General features: G+C 34.3%; 1 protein-coding gene across 1 annotated transcript in view; it reads left to right on the top strand.

The window, feature by feature from the left end:
- The first annotated feature begins 10841 nt into the window (after positions 1-10841).
- Positions 10842-26680, top strand: part of LOC134234275 (E3 ubiquitin-protein ligase MIB2-like) — a 54894-nt gene continuing 39055 nt past the window's right edge. The window contains exons 1-6 of the mRNA XM_062716325.1: positions 10842-10923; positions 12582-12795; positions 13439-13610; positions 18361-18467; positions 25724-25930; positions 26392-26519. Of these exons, the coding sequence (XP_062572309.1) occupies positions 10915-10923; positions 12582-12795; positions 13439-13610; positions 18361-18467; positions 25724-25930; positions 26392-26519 (837 nt within the window). The 5' untranslated portion in view covers positions 10842-10914. The remainder of the gene's footprint in view (positions 10924-12581; positions 12796-13438; positions 13611-18360; positions 18468-25723; positions 25931-26391; positions 26520-26680) is intronic.

Here is a 26680-nt window from a genome sequence, read left to right as displayed (position 1 = left end):
TTTAAATGATATTGAAGATAAATTTCATTTTTTATTAATTTGTCCAATTTTTCACGGTTAATCATGAGGTAAAGTTTCTGAAATAATAAAGATTATCTACAGAACTATAAAACAATGTATTTTGGCAAAAAGGTAAAGTCAGGTAAATATCTTGTTCTATTAAAGAGTTTCGATAAGTCAAATAGGGGTCATTTTTTTCATCAAAATTTTTCCATAGCGATTTTTAGGCTATGAAAAACGTATGTTGGTTGCCATGGTAACTATTGACCATAGGAACCATTTAATAATGAGTTTTAGTTTCATACATCAATATAGGAATACGTTCCAAGTTTCATGAAAATCCAAGACATAACGTGCCACACGCCCTATATGACTAAAAATGCTTACAGAGAGTGGCTACTAAGAGACTTCATCAAACATTACTACTCCCGCAGACCAAGTGTCTTCAAACTAACACATCTATTCCGTAGTACAAATACCAAAGATGTAAATCAGTTAGGGAAATATATATATCATGCTAATAAATTACGACTTGAATGTTTAAAACATAGAATGTATGTATCACTAGTTTGTAAGTGTATAACTTGTTACTGTACTATGTTTGTAATTGTTAAATATATATTGTACTATAATTCTTATGGGATGTACGTCCCACGGAATGAAGAACTGAACTGAATCTACCCTAGCTCGATCATCGTGAACGAGAAGACAGGAAGAAGGTCTCTCCAGCTTTCCATTAGGATGTGATCTGCAAGACACCTTTTGTGTCCTCTTTTGTTGCCCGTTTCGTGAAGGTGAAGGGGACATTAAATCTCATTCGTCTGTCATGCGGTCCGTAGGTCTGCCAGTCTCTTCGTCTGCCACAAAAACTTTAACATTGGTCATAATCTATCTTTTGAATGGGAAGAAATAGAACTTTCGTGTTACACATGTGTCTATTACTCGTGACAAGCTCTTTCTGTCTATTACTCGTGACAAGCTCTTTCTGGCTCTAAATTCGCTCTTGACTGACTTGAGTACATCTGGGAGAACAAATAAAGAATTCAGCTGTAAACACTATTTTGTCTTAGATTTCTTTATGTGCACTTGAAGTTTTAACTCTAAATAGGACAAACAATGTTTTAATACATAACTAAGTCAAAAATAAATATTTTATTACCAGCCGCCAGGAGGCGGTTGGTTATTTGATATGAAAGTTTGAAGTCGTCGTGTGTTTCTGCGAAGTTAAAACAATTTAAATAAAAAATATTTAATATTCGTATCATTAATGTTTGAAATGTGTGCAACTTATGACAGTCATATAACATAACATGACAGACATATAACATAACCATACCATGATTAGATTACATTTTTGGTGCTTAGCAATACAAATGACATGTATTCGTAAAGAATAAAATCAAACAATTAAACAATGCATAATTAAGTTTGAAACCAGCCAATGAAATTATCATTCAAAGCTTATTTTTTATTCTTGGAAATCAGAAAACACAAGATACTATTATTTTTAAAAATACTGATAAAATTTTAAAAATAAAATTACCGTATATCGTCTAGATCAAACCTATATAACGTAACATGTATGGATGCACGCAACCCTAACAGACTCGTTTTAAACAGCTGCAGGAAAACAACTACAAAATTGTATTGTACAAATTCTGCCTTTTGAAACATTAATATTCTTAATAGATAAAAACGTATTTGTTTTCATTCACTGAATATGTAAATCTGAATGCACCCGTTTGATTTACGTAACAGACATTACATACACTACAATTGTTTACCCCTTACTTTGACCTTGACGTTTGACCTATTACTGTGAAAGTCCTTCCTTAAGGTCAAGATCTAGTAAACAACTTTAAACTAATTTTTTGGTGCTAGATCCATTATGACGTCATAATCTATGACCTTATTTTTTCCAAACACCCCCAAAAACTTAGGTGATTACTCAAGATTGAATTATATAAATATTGCATGTAGTTGAGTGTAACATTGAAAATTTTCACCCCAAGAAAACCATTGTCAACCGAGGCGCAGCCGAGGTTGACAATGGTTTTCGAGGGGTGAAAATTTTCAATGTTACCCTCAACTACATGCAATATTTATTATATTATACTGAATGTTTTAAACAAATACATACAGTGAACCGTGCGCGCATAAATTCCGCGCAGTCGTTATTTTTTGGAATACCACCCGTCGTCAAGCAATGTTGACTGTTGCTACGCAGGAGGGCGTGGCTTCATTATTCAGCGGGTAGTAGTGTTTTTTATCAAATGTTTCTCGACGAATCAGATTCAAGTAATTTACATGAAAGTATAATATAACATAATATGAAAGGGCGTTCATCATATTTGACACAACATAAATAACGACGTATTCCACACAATGCACAAATACACCGAAAGTGCGGGGGACCACGATTCTTTGAATTTGCTTGTTTCTCTTAGCAAACGATCAAAACTTTTTGTATCATTTTAAATCTTTATGAAACAATTTTACCATATATGTAAAAATAAGAAAAATTAAAACATAGGAAGAATAAAAAGATAACTAATTTATATCCTTTAAAAAATAAGAAAAGTAGAGAAAATTCGAATTAACTAATATACTAATCTACTTATCCTTTAAAAAATAAGAAAAGTAGAGAAAATTCGAATTAACTAATATACTAATCTACTTTTCTTATTTTTTAAAGGATATAAATTAGTTATCGTTATATTCTTCCTATATTTGAATTAGTTACATCTTCATTTTGATGACAATAAATTCTTATCATTCATCAATGTTAACTGACGTTTTTTTTTTTACACCGATGAATTTATTTATGAGCAAATGTGGTAAAATGTTTATTTATTTAGTTTTTTTTAGAATTTTTTTTTTTTTTTGCTTTGAAGCCAGCCTGAAATAAAACTAATTCAACTATATCACCTTTGAGTATCTTGACGTGCTTTCCTTGCATGGACAATTTTAAAATTGTAAAAGATTTTTTTTTAATGCTAAATTTTGTTTGCGTCCGATTTGATGCTTTGCATCAAATTTACTTGTTCTTAATGTCCAGGGAAAAGGTAATTAATGACCTTGGCCTGACCTTGCCACTAATATAAAGCGGTCAAACTTAATCTTACTGATGCCATCACTTAGTGATATTGTTCAGGCTCGTAGCAACGGGGGGGGGGGGCTGCCACCCTCCCCCAACCTTTTTGCCCAATTACTTATACTATAGGATATGTTCATTGAAAGGCTGGTTGGCCCCCAAGTTTTTGTGATATAAGGAAAATGTAATATTGTAGGTCAAATGAATTGATACTGAAGGAATCGGCATTGAAAAAAAAAATTGGCTTCTACTCCCCACCCCCCTCCCCATCCCCACGAAATAGGATTTTCGACTTTGGGCAACTTTACCCTTTTTTTTTTGCTTTTCAACTTTTTCAGGTAAGTAAAAAAAAATTGTCCTTGCTGCCCCCCCCCCCCCCACTTTCAAAAACGATGCTACGTAGCTGTTGTCTTCTTGATTCTGTGAAAATTTCATTAATTTTTAAATACAAGAAATACGAGAAGAATCTTACCTTTTAAAACAGTAAATCATACGCATCATTTTACTATGATGCGCGAAATGTTTTGCAATGGAAACCCCAGTCGGTCGCCTTTAACAAGGTGTTCATTGATTCTACTGACCATTTATTGCCCCCCGCTTTCGTGAAAGCGAGAGAACATTAAATCACATTCGTCTGTCCGTCTGTCAGTCTGTCCGTCCGTCACAAAAACTTTAACCTTGGTTAAATCTTTTGAATGAGGTGATAGGACTTTCATATTACACATGTGATAACACTAAGATTTTTGACCCCATGAACTTGATCTTGAAGTTTTTCCTATTTTTAAAAAATAACTTTTGAATGACAAGAGATGGCTAGGGTTTTTATAAAAGAGATCTGTATTACATGTACCTGTGACAAGACCTTCTTTAATACACCACTTTTTTAACCTTGACCATGAAGTTTGACATACTTTTCAAAAACTTTAACCTTGGTCTTATCTTTAGAATGTGAAGAGAGAGGACTTCTATATTGCACAAGTATATTACATGTAATTGTGTCAAGGCCTTTCTGAATACACTATGATTTTTACGCCGTAACCTTGACCTTCAAGTTTGACATACTTTTAAGAAATAAGATATCAGTTTTAGATTTTCATTGGGGTATACCATGAAGTCGGTCACGTGATCAGATTCTATAACGCCCAAAGTGTGTTATAATAGATTTGATCACGTACCGAATTCATGTCATACCCCAATGAAACTCTTTAAAAAATGATATTTTATTTCTTATATTTATATTTTACGTCTTTATTCAAAATACAAAGAAATATAGGCATTATTTAGACGTTGATTTTGAAATGCAACGTAACGTATCTACGGCGTTATGTGACGTCACAGTCGGAACTTTCCAAATTGCTCGTGCAGTTTGCTTTCCATTCTTCAAGAAAGTCTGATCATGTGACCAACTGCATGTCACTGAAAATTGAATTTCAATTATATTAGAATTGTTATATAGGGAAAGACATCATCAAGTGTAAATATAGTAAAATGCAGAATGCTTAAGCACAATTGGGAGTTATGTCATTGTCAACGTGAAGCCTACCATTAGATTCACCATTTTGAATTGTGAAACAATCCCATCCCACATACTCAACCCTAGCTGCAGAACTGTAGGTTTTCAAAACAAGATGTGTTTGTGAAACACTGATGCCCCCGTACGTATGGCAATATAGCGAAGATTAAACTTTTCTTAATTGCAAATTAAATATGTTGGTACCAAAAGTAAAGTCTTCTCACAAGAAATACAACTGTAATGTGAGTATGTGAAGATTGAGAGCGCTAGCCCTTTCCCATTAAAAGTTATGGTCAGTTTTATTTTTAAAAGTAGGTCAAACTGGGTCAGTTTTGTTTTTAAAAGTAGGTCAATCTCCAGGGTCAAGGTCAAAGATGTTGGAATCCAATAAATTGTCTTTTCACAAGGATTATATTATTGAAGTATGAAAGCCCTAGCCCGTTCAAAAGTTATGGCCAAGGTTAAAGTTTTTTTAAATACTAGTACATAAACCTTCCAAGTTAAAGGTCCAAAGGTCAAAGACGTTGGTATCCAATGAAAGGCCTTGTCACAAAGAATACATATATTAAGTCTGAAAGCCCAAGTCCTTACCGTTCAAAAGTAATGGCCAAAGTAAAAGTTTGGAATTATTGTGTAAAAGTGTGTCAAACTCCAAGGTCAGAAGGTCAAATTTTCTGGTATCCAAAGAAAGGTCTTGTCACAAGGAATACACACATGAAATATGAAGTCATAGCTCTACTTAATCCAAAGTTATGAACGAGGTTAAAGTTTTTTTGCGGACAAACAGACAGACAGATAGACAGACGGACGGACACGACAAAAACTATATATACCCCCGAATCTTCGATTACAGGGCCATAAAAATATATTCACAGACCGGAGAGCTACAGTGCCAGCATTGAAAAAAAATTAAACTTATTGCGCACAAAAAGTTGTGGTCGGTTCTGGATTGATTCTTTCAAATTCAAAAGCTAGATTTCAAAAACTTCTTCACTCCTCTATCAAGTACTCTCGTAGCTGTCATCTGCACGAAGCGCGTTGGACCGATTTTTCGACCTAGCAAACCAAAATGGTAGTATGTACATAGATAAACGTTTTGTTGATCAGAATTTCATACTGAAAGAAGTTAGATCTTTTTTTGATTGACAAGATTTCCGTAGTTTCTTTTTCTCTTTCACTTTAGCGCCCCTCCCCCCTCCCCCCCCTTCAATTTACTTCCGACGCCAATGCACGGTTAGAGGTTTAGTATAATATTTTGAGATGACAGATTTAAAAACGCGGAAAAATAAATCGAGAAACAGCGCATTTTTTGTGCGCAATAGATATACAGGTTTTTTTTTTGTTTTTTTTTTGGGGGGGGGGGGGGGGGGGCTGTAGCTCTCAGTCTATGGATATATATTTCTTCGGAGAGGTACAGTTCTGGTGCTAACTCAACACCCAGTACACCATGCAATGTGCCTTCCTATCTATAATTATTCGATTCAGCAAAAATTTGAAGTGCTCCATGGTTGAGATATCTTCTGTGCTTATAATTATGCTGCAACGCTGGCTCATCAATCTTTTTAAAAAGACAAGCTTCTAGCTAAGACCGCGGAACATTAACTGGCAAAATTGGAAATATACAGCTTACGTCATTTCTATCTGTTACAATCAAAACATTCAGTGATAGACAATGTAATGGGCGGGTACAATTCGACGCGGACGTTTGGAAAACATCGGAAATTCATTTTCAATCCACCTCAGCTACGCTAGAAGGCACATTATTACTGATTGACCCAGAAGACAAATAATTTCAATTTTGGTACAGTTTGAATTTTTTTGTCTAGTGTTTTAAATGAATAAATATTTAAGGGACAAATATTTCATTTCTGTTCGGTAAATACATGTATATCTTAGTGTTGGTGGTGGTAGTGGGGAGGGGGGGGGGGGTTAACGATTTTTAAATAAAGTTGTCCAACAGTTTTCAGTGAAAATAAGTATAAAACTCATGCACTCTTATAATCCTAGAAATAAAATATATAATTGTCATGTTAAGCCATGACATGACTCGACAATTTTTACCCCCCCCCCCCCCACCTAGAATCAAATATCTCCTGAAAAATAATCTTTGTCTTGTATGACCTTTCGCGTTCTTAAAATGATAAGCTTAAACTCATATTAATGTGAACTTCAAACAATATGTATTTGGGAGTTGAAATATAGTTGATTTTTGGATCATACATTCACTCTTTGCTTTGAAAACAGCTCAGGTGGATTGAAAATGAATTTCGATCTGAAATTTCAATCCGATGTTTTCCAAACGTCCGCGTCGAATTGTACCCGCCCATTTCGTTGTCTATCAAGTGCTGAATGTTTTGATTGTAGCCTAACAGATAGAAGTGACGTAAGCTGTATATTTCCAATTTTGCCAGTTAATGTTCCGCGGTCTTAACTATGCGAATGTAATCTGAATATAGTTTTCGGACGTCACCTTTTCATGCTAATACGTCTAATACATGTACTTTATGTATTCCTAGAGGAGAAAGTATGAACTCTGGTGCAACCGTTTCGGAGTTTATTTGCAAAACTTTATCAATGTTTAGAGTATATATACATGTACGTTTGGTCTCCAGTCTACACTAACGTTGAAGTGACGAAAAGGTAAATGCCTTTAATCTGTTGCCCCCCCCCCTCCCCCACTTTTTTCTCCAACCTTACTTATACTATAGGAAATGTTCAGTGAAAGGCTGGTTGGCCCCCGACTATTAATGTAGTATAATAATTGTCCCCCGCTTTCGCGAAAGCGAGGGGACATTAAATCTCATTCGTCTGTCTGTCTGTCCGTCTGTCCGTCAGTCTGTCAGTCGGTCAGTCTGTCAGTCTGTCCGGCACAAAAACTTTAACCTTGCCCATAACTTTTGATTTAGTGGAGCTATGACTTTCATGTTTCACATGTGTATTCCTTGTGATAAGACCTTTCTTTGGGTACCACCAAATTTGACCTTTTGACCTTGACCTTAGAGTTTGACCCACTTTTACACAAAAATTTCAAACTTTTACTTTGGCCATAACTTTTGAATAGTAGGTACTAGGACTTTCATATTTCACACATGTATTGTTTGTGGCAAGACCTTTCATTGGATAACAACAACCTTGACCTTTTGACCTTGGAGACTTACGTACTTATGATAAAATTAAACCTTGACCATAACTTTTGAACGGTCAAGACTAAGGCTTTCATACTTCACATATGTAATCCTTGTGAGAAGACCTTTGATTGGATACCAACAACTTTTACCCTTTGACCTTGACATTGGAGTGTAAACTACTTTTTAAAAACTTTAACCTTGGTCACAACTTTTAAACAGTAGATACTAGGACTTTTATACATGTATTTCACATATGTATTGTTTGTGGCAAGACATTTCATTGGAAACCAACAACTTTGACCTTTTGACCTTGACCTTGGAGATTTACGTACTTATGAAAAACCATTACCTTGACCATAACTGTTGAACGGTGAGGGCTAAGGCTTTCTTACTTTACATACGTAATCATTTTGAGAAGACCTTTGATTGGATACCAACACGTTTTACCCTTTGACCTTGACATTGGAGTTTAAACTACTTTTTTTTTTAAAACTATAACTTTGGTCACAACTTTTGAACGGTAGATATTAGGACTTTTATATTTCACGTATGTATTCTTTGTGGCAAGTCCTTTCAATGGATATCAACAACTTTGACCTTTTGACCTTAACCTTAAAGATTTACGTACTTATGAAAAAACTTTAACCTTGAACATAACTTTTCAACATTAAGGGCTAGGGCTTTCATACTTCACATATGTAATACTTGTGAGAAAACCTTTCATTGGATATCAACAACTCTGACTAGGGATGTGCGATTTTATCGGTATACCGGTATATCGCGATTTTTTGTTGCGTGATACGTATCGTGATACGGATACCTAAATACCGGTTTTTAGGTACATATTATAAAGTCCAGAAATTATTCGTTTATTTGTTCAATCTTTTAAATCACAATTACAGAAAGTATAAAAATTGTGTAAAAAGTGAAAAGAACGAGATCTTGCCGTCCAAACATAATTGATTTTATATACATAAAAATTTCAAGAACGTAAAATTTTGTTTTTATAGCATATTTTTTACAAAAATAATGACTTCTCATACAAAATCAATGTAAAAACTGCTTTTAAAAATATCATAATATTATCATGATATTGTGGGAAAAAATCGTGATTTATCGCGATACGAAATTTTTGGCGATACCCATCTCTAACTCTGACCCTTTGATCTTGACCTTGGAGTTGACCTACTTTTAATTTTTTTTTTTTACTTTTCCATAACTTTTTAACGATTAGGATTAGGGTTTTCATCCTTCAAAAAAAAATCAACTTCAATGTTACTTTCTAAATAAATGGCGTATGATAAGATGTTCATATTACACACAATATTTCATAAAAATTAACATCTCACCCACAAAGACACCGAAAGCGGGGGACCACAATTCTTTGAATTTGCTTGTTGATACTGAAAGTGGTTGGCATTGAAAAAAGTTCGCCTTTACACCCCCCACCACCCTCCACCCATGATATAGGATTTACGACTTTGGGGCAAGTTTTCTTTTTACCTTTTTTTTTTTTTTGCTTGTCAACTTTTTTCAGGTAAGTAAAAAAAAAATTCTCTGGCTGCCCCCCCCCCCACTTTCAAAAACGATGTTACGTGGTTGTGTTTACAAATAGCCAAACTTCTTTACTTATTAGTCAGCCCCCGGGCTGACTAGTTACGTTAGGATGAAACTGCAAGTGCGCTTGCGTTAATCGGAATTCTGGGAAAAAGATTTGCACAATTTTTTCCAACCAGAGGGCGTGCTTCTACACGCACACACGACCTCGATCTATTTATAGACTGCATTGTTCTTCGTCGTTCTCGACGAAAATTTATGACATAGACTATTCAGCTTCTAGATGGGATATTTGTCAGTTTTTAAATGAAACTATGAAAATATTTCTTTGCTTCTAATAGATGATAAGTACCTTTATTCCCTCAATCGCCATTGCAAGCCGAAGATTTAAATTGTGTATTCCTCTGGATGCCTGAAGCAAGACTCCCTTGATCAGTATTCAATACCTTGCATAAGACATGTACGGGTCGGAATTCACACAACAATCCACTTGCCACAAAGGTCCCAAAATAGTGAAGATAAAAAGATCAATTTCTCTTCACTCTAATGATGGAAGTTATGAAAACATCAGCTAGAAGACCACTAGTACTGTAAGACAGAAAATTCTTATAATTTACATGATGATAGACGTGTAAGTGCCGCTTGTGCACGTGAACCGCGCCCACATGTGAAACCACAGTGGAAATGCGATAGCTGAGAGAACTGTGCTGATTTATAGACTGGGTCAACCCCCACCCCCCCACCCCCCCAATGAAAGGAGAGAGGGGGAATGGATTCCAGTTTTTTAATCTATAGTTTTGCTATGATGGTAGACATCATCAAAGACATTTTGTGTACATGTATACGTACCGCATGTATAAACATATTTTGAATTTCCATTTAGAATTGTTTTCTGTGGCGTTCATTACTTTTTTGGAAGCAATTCTTTTCTTTCCTAATAACACTAAAATGGATGCTCAAACTTAGAAATTAAATTAAATATAGATGCAGTATGCCCCCCCCCCCCGTCATGCATTGCCTCGAAATGCACACAAATGAAAACTGTTATTTAATAATATTTAAAAACGATCTAACACAAAGTCTACCTTACTTTTATTCATCTTAATCTGCATATCATTTTTATAGAATTTAACGTGATCTTAGTTGCCATCGTGGCTTTTGTTCATTTACCGGTATAAGATGAACTTTCTCTGATGTCTGCGCCGAAGAGAATTTATTGGAGATCATTGTAATGGTCACGATGCAGAATTAAAAAAATTATTCTATGCTTTATTATTTATTATGTATGTGGCATTATGTTACAAATAAGAAAACGATTACACTAATTTAACTTTTCTTACAATGGCATTTATTACATTTAAGGAACACAGCACGATGAATAGATCAAATCATAAACCATTACAAAACAAGAAAGAAACTCTGTATTCCAGTGGCTGACACTCAGCTTTTTTAAAAAAGCTAACCTTGTACTAAATATAGTGTCATGACTTTTTGTTTACAAGTGTACGAGTTGGTTTATGCACGATTTGATTGTGTAATCTATGAATACAGATTTCTACTTCCGGCTGTCGATACCTTAACTTGCTTAAGTTGCTAGAGGGGCTTAATAAAGTTTAGCAAGAATGACATCGGTAAGGAAAGACTAGGTCGATATTTAGAATAACAACTTAGTTAAAGTGCGTCCTTTATGAAAATTTCTACTTTTTATAAATGGAAAGATGGAAAGTATTTAAAATGATTTCCTACTTTCGGTTTCGTTCATTGGTTCGAGTCACGGGCAGTGGACGCCAGTGGAGGTTAATGTAAATACATGGTATGTGCATGTATAAAATTTTATACATGCACATACTATATATTTACATTAACTTCCAGTGCCCGTGGTTCGAGTCAGCTCTTTGTCATTAAATTATTTAGATACTAAATAGTAATGGGCTTAGCATTGTCAAACTGTGTCAGTTGATGCATCCTTGATCCTACTCCGAAATATCTGACGTTTTCCGGGCTTTTTGACGATTTTGATAATATGCAGACGGTGCGACCGTCGGGGCGAGCGCAGACGCTTATTCCTTTTTAATTTAGATTGGGTTTGTCAAACAGCACGTTAGATTTGGTGCATCTAGACTCTGACGTCACATGACGTCGTCTGTAAGTTGACTAAGCATGAGCAGTGCTGACTTTAATAGACCGTTTCACTGTAACTGCGGTACTGCTCTTATGCAGGGCAAAATGATATAGTTTGGTGAAATATGACGTAAAAGTAATTGTTAAAGATACGTCATTTAATTATCTCTCACCAAAAACTTCGCCAAAAGTTATTATTTTGCCCTGCAAAACAGTAGTACCGCAGTTACCGTGAAGGGGCTAATTAATGAAGAACATTTTATTTATTATTTATCTGCAACATAGCCATTAAATCAATTAAGTTGAGTTTTTATTTTTTTTGCTGAACTTTTTTCATTATTGATTCTCGCAAGAATTTCGCTGTACAAAGCAATGCATTGTGGTTCAAATTAAGTTACTGCTGAAAAAATTCTATAGAATGAGCAGTAATCCAAATTTTCTCTTCACCCAGGTGTTGTTATTAGAGCTCAAAGTTACGATCATATTTTTGCAACACTCGCTGCAATCGCTATAATAATATGCCAGAAAAAAATGTCAGAATCGAAAACTGCATGGAAATCTCACTGTCTCCAACCTATGTTAATTTTCGACACTTGCAAATCAAAAATATGCTGAACTCACAATTTTATAATAGCCCAAAGCATCTAGAACTCACCATGCACCAATATTGATAAAAGGAAACTTGATACAGGACTTGCAAGCTTTTAAAATGCACAAAATGAAAACAAATCTCAACAGATAAATATAGTGAATTCACAATATGCATGTTTTCCTTCAAGTATTACTACCAAATATGTTAGGGAAGCAAACATTACAAAACATACTTTCAATAACTAAGGATTTATAATGAATTGAATTTTCTGTACAAATGCTAAAAGAAAATAAAGTCGGTTCAATTTATCAAATTTTGAGATCTTTGAAAGTTCATTATAAAAGATGTTCTTTCATCATATTTAACCTCAACGGGACTCAAAATCAGTTCGCTATATCCGTAAATTTGTTATATTTGAGTTCGTTATAACTGTAAAATTTTACAAAGATTTGTTAAAAATTTTGCTGAGGATTCAGAAAAACTTCACTATATTACCGTGAATTTGCTATATCCGTGTTCGTACTAAACGAGTTTTACTGTAAATATTTCATTGATAATTTAATGAATGAAATTCAGATAAAGCCAGGAACTCGAGTGGTAAGAGGTCCAGATTGGGCATCCAAAAAACAGGATAATGGAGAGGGGTTCCTGGGTACAATAATATTTGTTCCCAAAGTGGGGTCTAGTGACAATCAAGTGACAGTGATTTGGGACTCCGGGCGAGAGTTGCGATACAGAGCTGGGCATGATGGGAAGTACGACCTGCGTGCTTATGATACTGCTCCAGCTGGTAGGTTAACCTCTTTTCAGGTCAAATATAACTGAGTGTGTATTGTTCTCACGTCTTTTTTGACAATGCAATTTTTATTGTTAAAAACACTTTAAAGATAATTTTTATTTAAAAAAGCTTATTATTTTTACCAGAAAGTTATATTTAAATATTTACATTTGCAAATGTTATCCTTTATATAACACTACTGAAAGCAAGTATCTACACATGTATAAGTGTATAAATACTGGTACGGGGTCAAGAGGTCATAAATGTGCATATGGATAAACGTTCTAAGTAATTTCTCAGTGACGTCATAAAGGGTCGACGCGTGTTCAGTGGATTACATACATGCCGTTGGGTTTGAAAAATAATGCATTTCACACGTTAAAAGTAACAATCATCAGGCAAATATAAAGTATGAATAAGTCACAAAATGTAAATATAAGTAATAAAGTATCATTTTAAAACATCTATCAGGCTATAAGTACGGGTTTGTACGAGATTAAATTCATCATAAAGCCCTTCATGATTTATGGAATTTAATCTTGTGACCAATCTGTATTTATATCCCGATAGATGTTTTAAAATGATACCTTATTTCTTAAATATTTATTTTTAATTAAGTTTGTATATCCAACAATTGTTAGTTTCCTTTCATTAGGAATTGTACATGACAAGGTTACATGTCAGGGTTGTAAGGACACACCGCTGAAAGGTATACGATGGAAATGTACCAACTGTGATGAAGTAAACCTATGTAACCTGTGTTATATGGGTGACAGGCATGATACAGGCCATGGGTTTGTTCGACTTGAAACAGAATCATCTAGAGGGTAAATACCAACATTTCATTTTTTCAAAATTTTAAGCTGATCAATAATTTGTACAAAAGAAAAAAGTTTGAGGCACATTTCTGATCTAAATTTGTGCATTGTCAGTCATCTTCATTGTTACAAAATTGATAATTTTTTTATGCCACTGTAATCAAAGATTCAGGGGTGTATAGTTTTTGTCTGTCTGTCTGTTTGTCCACAAAAACTTGAACCTTGCTCATAACTTTTGATTTTATAATAGTGGAGCTATGACTTTCATATTTCACATGTATATTCCTTGTGACAAGACTTTTCTTTGGGCTTCACCAAATTTGACCTTTTGACTTTGACCTTGGAGTTTGACTCACTTTTTCTAAAAAAAAATTCCAAACTTTAACCATAATATTTAAATGGTACTGTAGATCATTTAATTTTCGCGACACCTTATTTTCGCGAGATAGTCATTGACTCTTGATTAGCGAGACAAAGACCTTGGAGATTCATGCACTTTAAAAAACTTTAATCTTGGATATAACTTTTAAAGGTGCATGGACATAGATTTGAAGTTAATATTTCCTATTTAATATCACGACTTATATATTTCTATGCCATTTCACACAAAAATAAATTAATAATTTTATTTCCACCAAAAGTTATTGAAACTTTAAATTTTTGGATGGGTTTGAGTGACACATCCGTGCACTCTCACAAATTTTACTTTATTCTCAATCCTAGGAAAAAGTGCCAATTTTGGTGTGTATTAATTAGGGATGTCAACGAGTACCCGGTTAACCGGGTACTCGATCGAACGTCCTAGTATCGAATACTAAAATCGCTACTCGGTTACTCGGATGTATATTTTTAAATATTTCTAAGCTTATTTATTAATGCATTAATGCGTCGCTTTTAAAACGTAAAATGTTCATTGCGCTTGTACATACAGTAAGTAGGGTTTCCTACGCCTCTAAATGACCGTTATCATGGTTATCGCCTGTGGCAGTGTTTATACAGTAATTATCGTGACCAAACACCTGATGTACCTACCTGGCTTTTCTCACCTTCGACTGTCTTCTACCCTTATGTTTAGTTTGCTTTAATTGTTTGTTTTCATTGAACATCGTTTAAAGTCCATTATATATAAATAAATTTAATGATTTTGTCATTTCTCCAAGAAGCCCTAAATTCTCGGGGAAAGAGACAGACGACATTGCATGTGCGATTGTTGATATGGATGCGTTTGATTACCTGCCAATTAATGCAAATGCTTGAAGGCAAATGCTTTAAAAATATTATGTCCATCGTTGCTCCACCACAACATACCGTATCGTAATTCTATGAAATCTAGGATCAAAAAGTGTACGAAGATCGTATAAATCCGCTTTAATCCGCATTGTTATAGGATAACTTGATCAAGTTTATACCGTACATGTAGCTCTGACAACTTATCACTTGGACGTCAAACGCACCAATTTGTAAAGAGTTACACTACAATTACGGAACAGATTATTTTTAAAACAAAAACATTGTGAACCATTTATGATTTTATTTCTCGTATTTATCTGATAAATAATTTGAACTTTAAAACAAAAATGTTAGATTAAATTTCGTCGGGTACAAAGTGGTCATAATTGTTACAACGCATTTGCAGGTAACCTCCCATCGGTTTTATTTTTACAAGAGTTTACAATGTTTTACAGTTATCAATTAACTTGTTCATATCTATTTACACTTTTACCGAGTACCCGGGTACTCGATCGGAAAAACGTCCGAGTAACCGAGTATTAAAAATTGACCGATTTGACATCTCTAGTATTAATGAAAAATATTAAGATTTTAATCCAGAAAAATAATCATATTCAGAGTAGAAATGTTAGAAAGCAAAACTCCTTCACAAGTATCGTCATTATGAGCTGAGTGTTGTGTACAGAGTTTAGCAAATTGATCACAACGGTGAAACAGTTTTTGTAAACAGTGCACGAGTTCTGTTATTGTTGATGTTTACGATTCACCGGGTGTGTTCAATTGTTAAAGTCTGCTCACCACAACTGCACGGAATGACAATATACTGTGTGTGTGTTTTGCTTTCGACCATTTCTACTCTGAATTTTCTGGATTAAAGTTTTAATGCTTTTCATTTATACGCAACAAGATTGCCACTTTTCCTAAGTATTAAGAATAGAATTAACATTTTTGAAAGTGCAAGGATGTGTCAACCAAACCCGTCTAAAAATTTGAAGTTTCAATATTTTTTAGATGAAATAAAATTTATAATTTATTTTTGTGTGAAATGCTATTGAAATATATGTCATAATATTATTCAGAAAATATTAACTTCAAATCTGTGTCCATGCACCTTTAAACGGTAAGGGCTAGGGCTTTCATACTTCACATTTGTAATCCTTATGAGAAGATCTTTTATTGATTACCAACATCTTTGACCTGTTGACCTTGGAGCTTTTCTTACTTTTAAAAACAAACTTGACCATGACTTTTGAAGGGTTATAGCTAGGGCTTTCATTATACCCCTGCTCCGAAGGAGAGGGGGGTATACTGTTTTACCCTTGTGTGTCTGTCTGTCTGTCGGTCCAGCTGTCTGTGTAGCTGTGTGTCCGTATGTCCGTCCGTAACAAATTTTCGTCGCAGTTTTCTCAGCAACTACTCATCACAGATGCTTGAAATTTTAACACAATCTTCTCTGAGGCATGCTATACCGTGGAATACATTTTTATTTAAATCCAATGTCAACTTCCTGTTTGTTTGTACGTCTATCCATTTTGTACGTAAAAAATTTTCGTCTCAGTTTTCTCAGCAACTACTCATCGCAGGTGCTTGAAATTTTAACACAATCTTCTCCAAGGCATGCCATACGTTGGGATGTATTTTTGTTGAAATCTGAGGTCAACTTCTTGTTTGTCTGTGCGTCTGTCCCTTTCATCCATAACAAATTTTTGTCTCAGTTTTCTCAGCAAGTACTCATCACAGATGCTTGAAATTTTAACACAATCTTCTCTGAGGCATGCCATACGTTGGGATACATTCCAATGCCAACTTACTCTTTGTCTGTATGTCTTTCCATTTCATACATAACAAATTTTCGTTGCAGTTTTCTCAACAACCACTCATCACAGATGCTTGAAATTTTAACACAATCTTTTCTGAAGCATGCCATATGGTGGGATTCATTTTTGTTCATATCTGATGTTAACATCCTGTTTGTCTGTGTGTCTGTCCCTTTCATACAGAACAAATTTTCGTCGCAGTTTTCTCAACAACTACTTATTGTAGATGCTTGTTTTTTCAGGAACTACTTATCGCAGATGCTTGAAATTTTAACACAATCTTCTCTGAGGCATGCCATACGTTTGGATTCATTTTTGTTCAAACCCGATGTCAACTTCCTGTTTGTCTGTCCGTTTCATGCATAACAAATTTTCGTTGCAGTTTTCTCATTTTTCTCATTAACTATTCATAGCAGATGCTTAATTTTAGTACACTCTTTGTCAAGGCAAGTCATATGGTGGGATTAATTTTGAAATGAATCTGATGTCAACTTCATATTTTTCTGTGCATCTGCCTGTAATTGAACTTGTGTAAATTAACATGATAGTTGTTTATTTACATCAGAGCGGGGGTATTACTAGTGAGCATTGGCTCACAGATTTCTTGTTCGTCCCATATTTAATCCTTGTTACAAGACCTTTCATTCGATACCAAGAAGTACCAAGGAGTTTGACCTACTTTAACCCATAGCCCTAACCATTCAAAAGTTATGGCCAACATAACTTTTGAATGGTTAGGGCTATGGATTTCATACTTCACATATATAATCCTTGTGGCAAGAACTTTCTTTAGAAACTAACAACTTTGACCCTTTGACCCTACCTTTCAAATCTTATCCTTGTCCATAATGTTTGAACAGGTGGTCCTAGTGCTTTCATGTTTCACAATTGTACCTCTTACTTTGGAAACCAACATATTTAATTTTTTACATTTTCAGTTTCTTCATCAGAATGAGATCCAATGGACTAATTTCATTCAAATTTGCACAAAGCATCCATGGATGTCTTTGATCATATGTTGAAAATAATATCTTCTCATGAACCACTGATACAAAAAAGATGAAACTTGTGTAAAACTTTTCTGAACAAGGAAATTTTGCACCTGTTTTATATTTGCCCCTTTTGTCTTCATTGCAAGTGGTTAAATTAAAATTAGGTTAGCATCATTTCTTTTAGCCATGCAACTTTGGACAAATCAAAAATGCTAGGGAAAATAGTATGTAAGTATGATAGGGGTAAAATGAAACACTATGCAAATAACCCTGTATACAGTAGTTTAAACTCTAGTTTGTTTAAAACAATGCCCCCAGTGGTAGGGTTGGTCACAAATTGGGATCAAAGATTTTATTTCATGAGAAAATAATGTGAAAATGTGTTCAAAATTCCTGAAGAAAAGCAAGGTTCATGATAAGTGATAATTAATTGCAAGCATCCTCAGATACTGTGTTTATTTAAATCATGGTCTCCCAAAGAAAGGGTTGGTCATTATAGGAGATCAAATGTTTATATACTGGATATATTTATGTCCACTGAATATTTATGAATTGAAAACATTGCTGTTAATCAGCCAGTAAATGCCACTAAGCAAGCCACTGTGATAGATTACTTGAGCAACTTGGCTTCGCCTTGGTCAATATTGATATTTTTCTGGTGAATAACAAACCATATTCAACACCAAAAGAGTCCATAATTGTATATTACTTTTTCCACAGATCTAATGTGCCCCCGAGGAATCAAAGTAAATCCATAGAAGTCAAGGGTCTGTTTCCTAAGGCAGAGGTAATCAGGGGACCCCACTGGAAATGGAAAAATGATGATGGTAACCTCCTTATTGTATCTAGATACTACTCAAATATATTTTATGCTACCGAATTAGATTTTGCTTTATATCTTAGCATAAATGCACAAGTTAGTGTAGGCGGTTTTAATTTACCGGTACAACAAAATTTTGAAAGATTTTGTTTTAAATTGTTTTGATTGAAGTGAAGCAGGTGGTTGAAAAGCCAATGCAGGAGCTAAACAGTCCCTCCGTAAATACATGTACTAAAATTTCTGCAAGCCTAGGTCTTAATGAGTAATATAGTTTTTATACGCCCGTCTTAAGACAGGACGTATTATGTTATAGGCTTCGTGTCCGTCCGTCTGTCCGTCTGTCTGTTAGCTTTTTCGTTTCCGGCTCATAACTTTAATACTACTAGGCCTAGGATTATCAAACTTTGTCATCTGATGCATCTTGGGTAGAAGGTGTGTGGCACACAAAAAGTAGGTCGCTCTGACCTTTGATTAAGAAGTTATAGCCAAATATTGAAAAATTCTTTCCGGCCCATAACAGGAAAACCATAAGACTTACAATCATCAAACTTCGCCAGTTTATGCATCTTAGGTAGAAGGTGTGTCGCGACCTATTTCAAGGTCACTGTGACCTTTAATTTAAGTGAAATTTTAAAAAAAAATGTGTCTTTTTACTATTCATTTACACATCCCAAATAATGTAAGAGTATTGCACTGTCCTTATTAAAAAAGTGTTAAATCAAGAAAATACTTATTTTTTTAAAGCATATACTTGACAGCAATCTATAACAAATATAATGTATGTCAGAGAAATCCTACCTCTCCCATGAGTGTAATTATCAAGCACTGGTCAAGAAGAATTTTGATAACAGAAAATTGCATGTCAAATTAGAGAGAAATTAATGGATTTTGAGTGCGAGGAGCTAACTGACAGAGCATTGGTGTTATCTATATCCCTTGAGTATTGGGCAAATGGGTAAGCCTGTTTGATTAAAAATAGACTATAGCTCTTGTTGACTAGCTTAAGTTTTAAAATGAATTTGATGAAAAGTAATTAAATTAACTAATTTGATATTGCATTATAGACTAATCTGATATTATGCAATATTATTAATTTAAAAACTAGTTTTATGGGGTGGGGTGGAATCAGCATGTCCATATGAATTACATATTAAAACCTGTTGGAAATTAAATCTCAACCCCCCAAAAAAATCTTTGAGTATTTTATATGTTTTTAAAAAAAATTTATAGTAGATAGTGCAGACCCATTCATCTCTTGGTAGTAATGAGTAGACAAGCATCCAGTTAAAGATTAATTAATGAGTTCAATGTAGGAAGGCTAGCTGTCTCAGTCGCTCTGATTAAGCACCCTTTGGGGATTAGACAGAAGAACTGCTGGTCAGTTTATAACATATGTCATTTGATGGCCAGCCTTTTCTTTTCAAAATTAATTTGGTATAGATTAAGTTGTTAAGACTAATTTGATGACGGGCATTTGACAAGGTCTAACACAACCAGCACAGAAATCTATCAGTGATGTAATAATTTATTATAATTGATGCCTACATCACAGGGGATGGATAAATATTTTAAGGAATGGAAAAATCATCGAAATCTTAGAATCAAGGTTGTGGTGATTTTCTTGCACCTAAACTGTTCAAGAAAATTGTAATTTTTTTGACGGGCGTATCATGCTGTGGCGCGGCACTTTATTCATCTTATAAAAGAATAAATTTCAGTCTTGTGCAAAATGCCTGAATCAGGAGTGGAGATTGAGGAATTATATTGCATCATCCTTCTAAACCCTAAACAAAATACAGTTTTGATGAATGCAGATCAACTTAAAATTTATAATTGAAAGAGAAAGCTCCCAGGGGTAATGAAATTTTTAGGTCACCTGAGTCACTCAGGTGACCTATTGCTATCCGTTTTCGTCCGTCGTTTGTCGTGTGTTAACATTTGAACATTTTCAGCTTCTTCTCTGAAACCACTGAACCAATTTCAACCAAATTTGGTATACAGCGTCTATGGGTGAAGAGGAACAAAATTAGAATTTTATGGTCCCCGCCCCCCTGGGGCCTGAGGGGTGGGGCCAAAACCACTAAAATAAATGAAATCTTTAAGAATCTTCTTCTTTATTCCTGGACATCAAGCAGTCGAACTGTTGGCATGATTGTAATGAACACTGAGTCCTCTACCTAAATTGTGAAATTCATGGCCCCAGGGTCAGGGGTTCTAGTGCTAGGGCGGGGCTATATAGGTAATATAGTCAAAATGCATGATTTCTTTGAAAATCTTCTTCTCTGCTCCTGGGTATTAAGTAAACTAACTAAATACATAGTTATGATGAGCAAGAGTGCCTCTTCCAAAATTGTGAATTTTATGGCCCCAGGGTCAGGGGTTCTAGTGCTAGGGCGGGGCTATATAGGTAATATAGTCAAAATGCATGATTTCTTTGAAAATCTTCTTCTCTGCTCCTGGGTATTAAGTAAACTAACTAAATACATAGTTATGATGAGCAAGAGTGCCTCTTCCAAAATTGTGAATTTTATGGCCCCAGGTTCAGGGGTTCTGGTGTTAGGGCAGGGCTATATAAATTATATAGTGAAAATGCATTAATTTTTTGAAAATCTTCTTCTCTGCTCCTGGGAATTAAATAAACTAACCAAACACATATTTATGATGAGCAAGAGTGCCTCTTCCAAAATTGTGAATTTTATGACCCCAGGGTCAGGGGTTCTGGTGTTAGGGCGGGGCTCTATTGGTTATATAGTGAAAATGCATTTATTCTTTGAAAATCTTCTTCTCTACTTCTGGGTATTAAATAAACTAACTACTGTAAACGTGGTTATATTGACGAGTTGAAAAATTGACGATTTCTTGTTTACGAAAATTGACGAGTGTTAATTTTGACGAAATATTTAATCAGGAGTTTTGTATCTTTGAATTCACGGGGATACAAAGGCAGCGTCGGTATCACTAAAATTTAATTTTTGTACAGACTACTAGTATCTACAGTGTGTAAGATTTGATTAAATAAATTGACCTCTTGTAATTTGTTTTCATTATAAGCGGTCAATTGCCTGAGGTGACAAACTAGGTCAAACACGGCGTGATAACTATGCTAAGTTACGCGTGCAGTATTTGATACACTAGTTTAGATTCAATGTTTTTTTTAAAGAAATTAACAGTAACTTTGATCTAGATTTAATAGGGGAAAGCCGAGAAAATTAAGCGTAATGTTGTACAATAGTCTTTGTATGTTGTGACTCTATGTATATGATGTGAAGTTTGACGAGTGTAAATTTTGACGAGAAAAGAAAAATCGTCAAAATAGTCAAAATTAGCACATCGTCAAAATTTCCACGTTTACAGTAAGTACATAGTTATGATGAGCAAGAGTGCCTCTTCCAAAATTCTGAATTTTGTGGCCCCAGGGTCAGGGGTTCTGGTGTGAGGGTGGGGCACCGTAAATCTGGAAATTTTTACGTTGATTTATTTTTGCGAATTTGGGTCAAAGAGCTTTTGATTAAATTTTACGCTTCAAAATTTTGCAAATTGTCACTGGCGCTAAAAATGAAAATCACTTAAGATATTCATATCAGTTTATGTTTCAATTTAGTATGCACAGTTAGAATACCACCAATACACTGATATATTCGCAACATGGCAAGAAATTGCAGAATTGCTCCGAAACAATTTTGAAGATAAAAATACAAAAGGATTTGCATTAAATTACTTCTAAATTAATTATAACAAACCTTTTAGAGGTTGTGTATGCCTTCTAACCTAAAATATAATCCAAATAAAGACAAAAATATAACTAATTTTCTCAACGTTTGTTTTTTTCTCACCTAAAACTTACATGCTGTGTTTACATTTGGAACTCTCTAGTAAATGCACTGAGTTCAAGTTTTCGCTCGTGTTGATACATGGTTAGATAAAATAACTGGTCTCTCTTTCTTGGCAAAATAATTAAAAAGGGACATACCATCGGACAATATTGCATATAATGAGGGCAATTTACACACACGGGTAATTAGCTTGTAGTTACAGTAGTATAAACACTCAGGTTTCTTTTTAAAATTGACCAGTGCTTACAGATGCCTACCGTAAATCTGGAAATTTTTACGTCGATTTTATTTTGCGAATTCGGTTCAAAATGGTGTTGATAAATTTTTACGTTTCAAAATTTTGCGAATTACCACTGCTTTGTTTACATTTTCTTATTGGTAATTTATTTTTAAGAAAAATATTTTTACGAATGCAATGAACACGCAAATTTGCTAAAAATCTATCTACAGCAAAAATTTCCAGATTTACGGTATTCACTGAGTTAAAAATAGACACCAGCTTTCAGAAAAAAAAATTCTTTACGTTGATTTTTTATTTTAAGAAAAAAATTTCTGCGAATGCAATGCACGCGCAAATTTGCTAAAAATTTATCTACAGTAAAAATTTCCAGATTTACAGTAGAGAAAATACATTAATTCTTTGAAAATCTTCTCCACTGCTCCTGGGTATTAAATAAACTATGTAAGTACATAGTTATGTTGAGCAAGAGTTCCTCTTCCAAAATTGTGAATTTTATGGCCCAAGGGTCAGGGTTTCTGGTGTTAGGGTGGGGCTCTATTGATCATATAGTAAAAATGCATTAATTCTTTGAAAATCTTCTTCTCTGCTTCTGGGTATTAAATAAACTATGTAAGTACATAGTTATGATGAGCAAGAGTGCCTCTTCCAAAATTGTGAATTTTATGGCCCCAGGGTCAGGGGTTCTGGTGTTAAGGCAGTTGTTACACAATACTCAGGGGACCTATAAGGCCCGTGGGCCTCTTGTTAATTGTACATCTATTTTCCGAATCTATGTTGAATATTTAAAGCATGTTTTGTAAACATCTGTCTCTAAAAGAAGATTAGGGCAGTCTGTGACATGATGTTCATGCGGTTTTTCTGAAAATAGGAAGTAAAATTTTGCACACTATTTGTTTGGCCAATATTTACACATTGAATTAGTACCCCACATAGTGCTGTGGTAAGAGGGTCTGCTTTAGAATTGCCAAGCAAGGAGTTGATTCTTACAATGCAAGTTCAAATCCCACATGGGACATGGAGACTCCATGGTCTTTTGGATGAGAATGAGACCGTATACACTGAGGTCCCGTGTGGCAGTATAGTTGCTGGTACAAAAAAGATCCCTCACTGCTCAATGGCCCTGAGTGCTGAGTATTGATAAATATTTGCAGCTCTACACCAGCAAGTGGTGGCATCTCCATATGAGTGAAAAATTCTTGAGAGGGCATTAAACAACAAACAATCAATCAATCTGAAACTGAACCATATGAAATGATCTTACACAGAGAACATTTAAGGGGGCCAACTGGGGTTTTATTGTGTAAAAACTACAATAGCGAAACTCTTCATTTTAATATCATATATAACTTACATTAACTTCAGTGCACATGCAACTTTTAAGGGAAATCTATATACTACCATCCAGGTATTTTTAAGGGACTGTCTCAAAATACAGGTATATCTACTATAGGATTATATCGGAATTAAAGTGCCAATTTTCGCTCTTTAAAGGAAATTATAACAATACTACAATAGACTTTTTGTTCAAACTATAACATATGATGAGTAATTCTGTATTGTACATTATTTGTGAGAAACACAAAATCCTATCGTCTTGTTACCAGAGGAGGCATCTTGAAATGCCAAAAATTAATGAATTCTCCTGTTTTTATAGAGTACTATAAAATATGACGGGTACAATGGATTTATATGAAAATATAATAAGAAGAATGGAGAGATTCTCATATTTCTATGTTTTAAATTTCAAGAGCGTATGTTTATTACTTTTTCTTTGATTAAACTTTTATTACGCCTTTCTTTAAGAGCATCATTTTATCATAATGTTAAAAACACACTGAACGACCTATCAGATGCAAAATCAGTTAAAAATTCAGTTATATCAAATTGTAATTACATATTTAAACCTCTAATTTCTTAATTTTTTGTAATTTTATTAATTAAATGAAAAAGATACTTTAAAACAGTAAATACGCTTCATTTTACAATGATATGCGAAATATTGCGCAATGAAAACCACAGTCGGCCCCCTTAAACTGCTGTTTTCTTGTATCACGTAAAATTAATCCAGTTGATGTGGATAAAGATTATGATATGCGTAAAATAGGCAGATTTTAATATTTTTATCAGAGAAGTACTCTTCTTACAGTGTACTTTGTCTGCAGTCTATTTATAATGTATGTGTACTTAAATTGGGGCATGCAAAATTTAGCGCAATAACTGAGTGTTTGAGTCGTTTGTGTATTTCATGAATTAGTGCTAACACCCAAATCTTGCCATGTAGTATGATTTGTGGTTGGATATCATGGATATTATTTATGATTCAATGAGTTTTGTGTTTTTAGCCCTTAACCTTTGTGACAGAATAGAAACACACATTATCCATTACAGTGAAACTCGGTTATAGTGAAGTCCTGGGGACCTGTGAATTTGATTCGCTATATCCTTAATTCGTTATATCCGTATAACGAATTCATATAACCATACAGTGTATATAGCGAATTCGCAATATGCATGTTTTCCTTCAGGTGTTACTACCAAATATGTTAGGGAAGCAAATATTACAAAATATACTTTCGATAACTAAGGTTTTATTATGAATTGAATTTTATATACAGATGCTAAAAGAAAATTAAGTCGGTTCAATTCATCAAATTTTGAGATCTTTGAAAGTTCGTTATAAAAGATGAAAATTTCATTATATTTAATCTCAATGGGACTCAAAATCATTTTGCTATTTCCGTAAATTCGTTATATCAGAGTTCATTATAACCATAAAATTTACAAAGATTTATAAAGCATTTTGCCGGGAACTCGGAAAAACTTCGCTATATCCGTGAATTCGCTGTATCCGTGTTCGTACTAAACGAGTTTTCCTGTAACAGTCTTACTGTAGTCATTTAATCTTGCCAGAGCTACTGCAAACTCTTGAGTATAATAAATTGCAAAACAATGAATATAGTTGTTTTAAACTCTTTAATTTTTCACAAACTGTACTCATTACTACGGAAGTACCCCCATCTAATATCACATACTGTACTCGGTACATGGGATCTTTTACAATGTTGTACTTATTATACACAGGTGACTGTTAAGGCCTTTGGGCCTCTTTGTTATAAAGTAAAGTGACACTACGTAAAATATAAAGCGAAGTCTCTCAGGAGTCAGCGACAGATTTATTTTTGTAAACAGGTGGTGAAGGTGAAGTGGGCAGGATACAGGAAGTGGTTACCTGGGACAAAAAGTTTCACCGCGGTGGGGTCAAGGTTATGTGGAAGAATGACTCCACAGGTAAAGTGTACAGAGTGGGGGGAGAGGGCTGTGTTGATGTCATCTACACACGGATGAAAGAAACTGCATCAGGTGGGAAGTACTACCCAGAACATCTTCCTGTTGTTGGTAGGTTATAAAATTAAACTTACTGCTGTTTTTTATACTAAGTGAAAAAAAGAATACTCAGAGTCACCACATTGTGACTGCTGCTAATTATATCCATTCATTTTACTGTTAAATGAATGCATGATACTGTAAATGCAATTACTAGGCAATTATATAATTTTTTTAATGCCTTGAGTATATTATGATTATTCATGATAATGAAAACAACATTGTTTTTCTTATTTCATTGCAAATATGCCCAAGTCGTTACAACTGTGCAAAAGACTACATTGATGGTTAATAAAAGTGTTATGCATGGAAGCTATTTATGAACATATGGAAAGTTACTGATTTGAAATTGAAGGACAACCCCAGATATCTTATACCTTGGATGTCTTAAAAGTTTCATCTAGGTCCCTCAAAATTTGAGATCCTGATACATATATTCCACTGTATGATAATTTTGTGTTGTTTTTCTTTAGATGTTGTGAACCCCGGTGTAATTCTTTTTAAACCTGGAGATAAAGTTCGAGTGAATCTGGCTTTGAAAGATTTCAGGAAGTTACAGGATAATGATGTGTATGGAGGCTGGGAGGACAATATGGAACAGGTCTGAATTCTCATTACTATTATATCTCACACTGTACACTGTACACATTACTAAGTAACAGGTCTGAGTTCTCATTACTATTATATCTCACACTGTACACTGTACACATTACTAAGTAACAGGTCTTAATTCTCATTACTATTATATCTCACACTGTACAC

Source organism: Saccostrea cucullata, unplaced genomic scaffold (genome assembly GCF_032062105.1).
Source record: "Saccostrea cucullata isolate Sc308-1 unplaced genomic scaffold, CSIRO_AGI_Scuc_v1 ctg165, whole genome shotgun sequence".
In the NCBI taxonomy this organism is placed as follows: Eukaryota; Metazoa; Mollusca; class Bivalvia; order Ostreida; family Ostreidae; genus Saccostrea; species Saccostrea cuccullata.
This window is presented reverse-complemented; position numbering and strand designations above follow the sequence as displayed.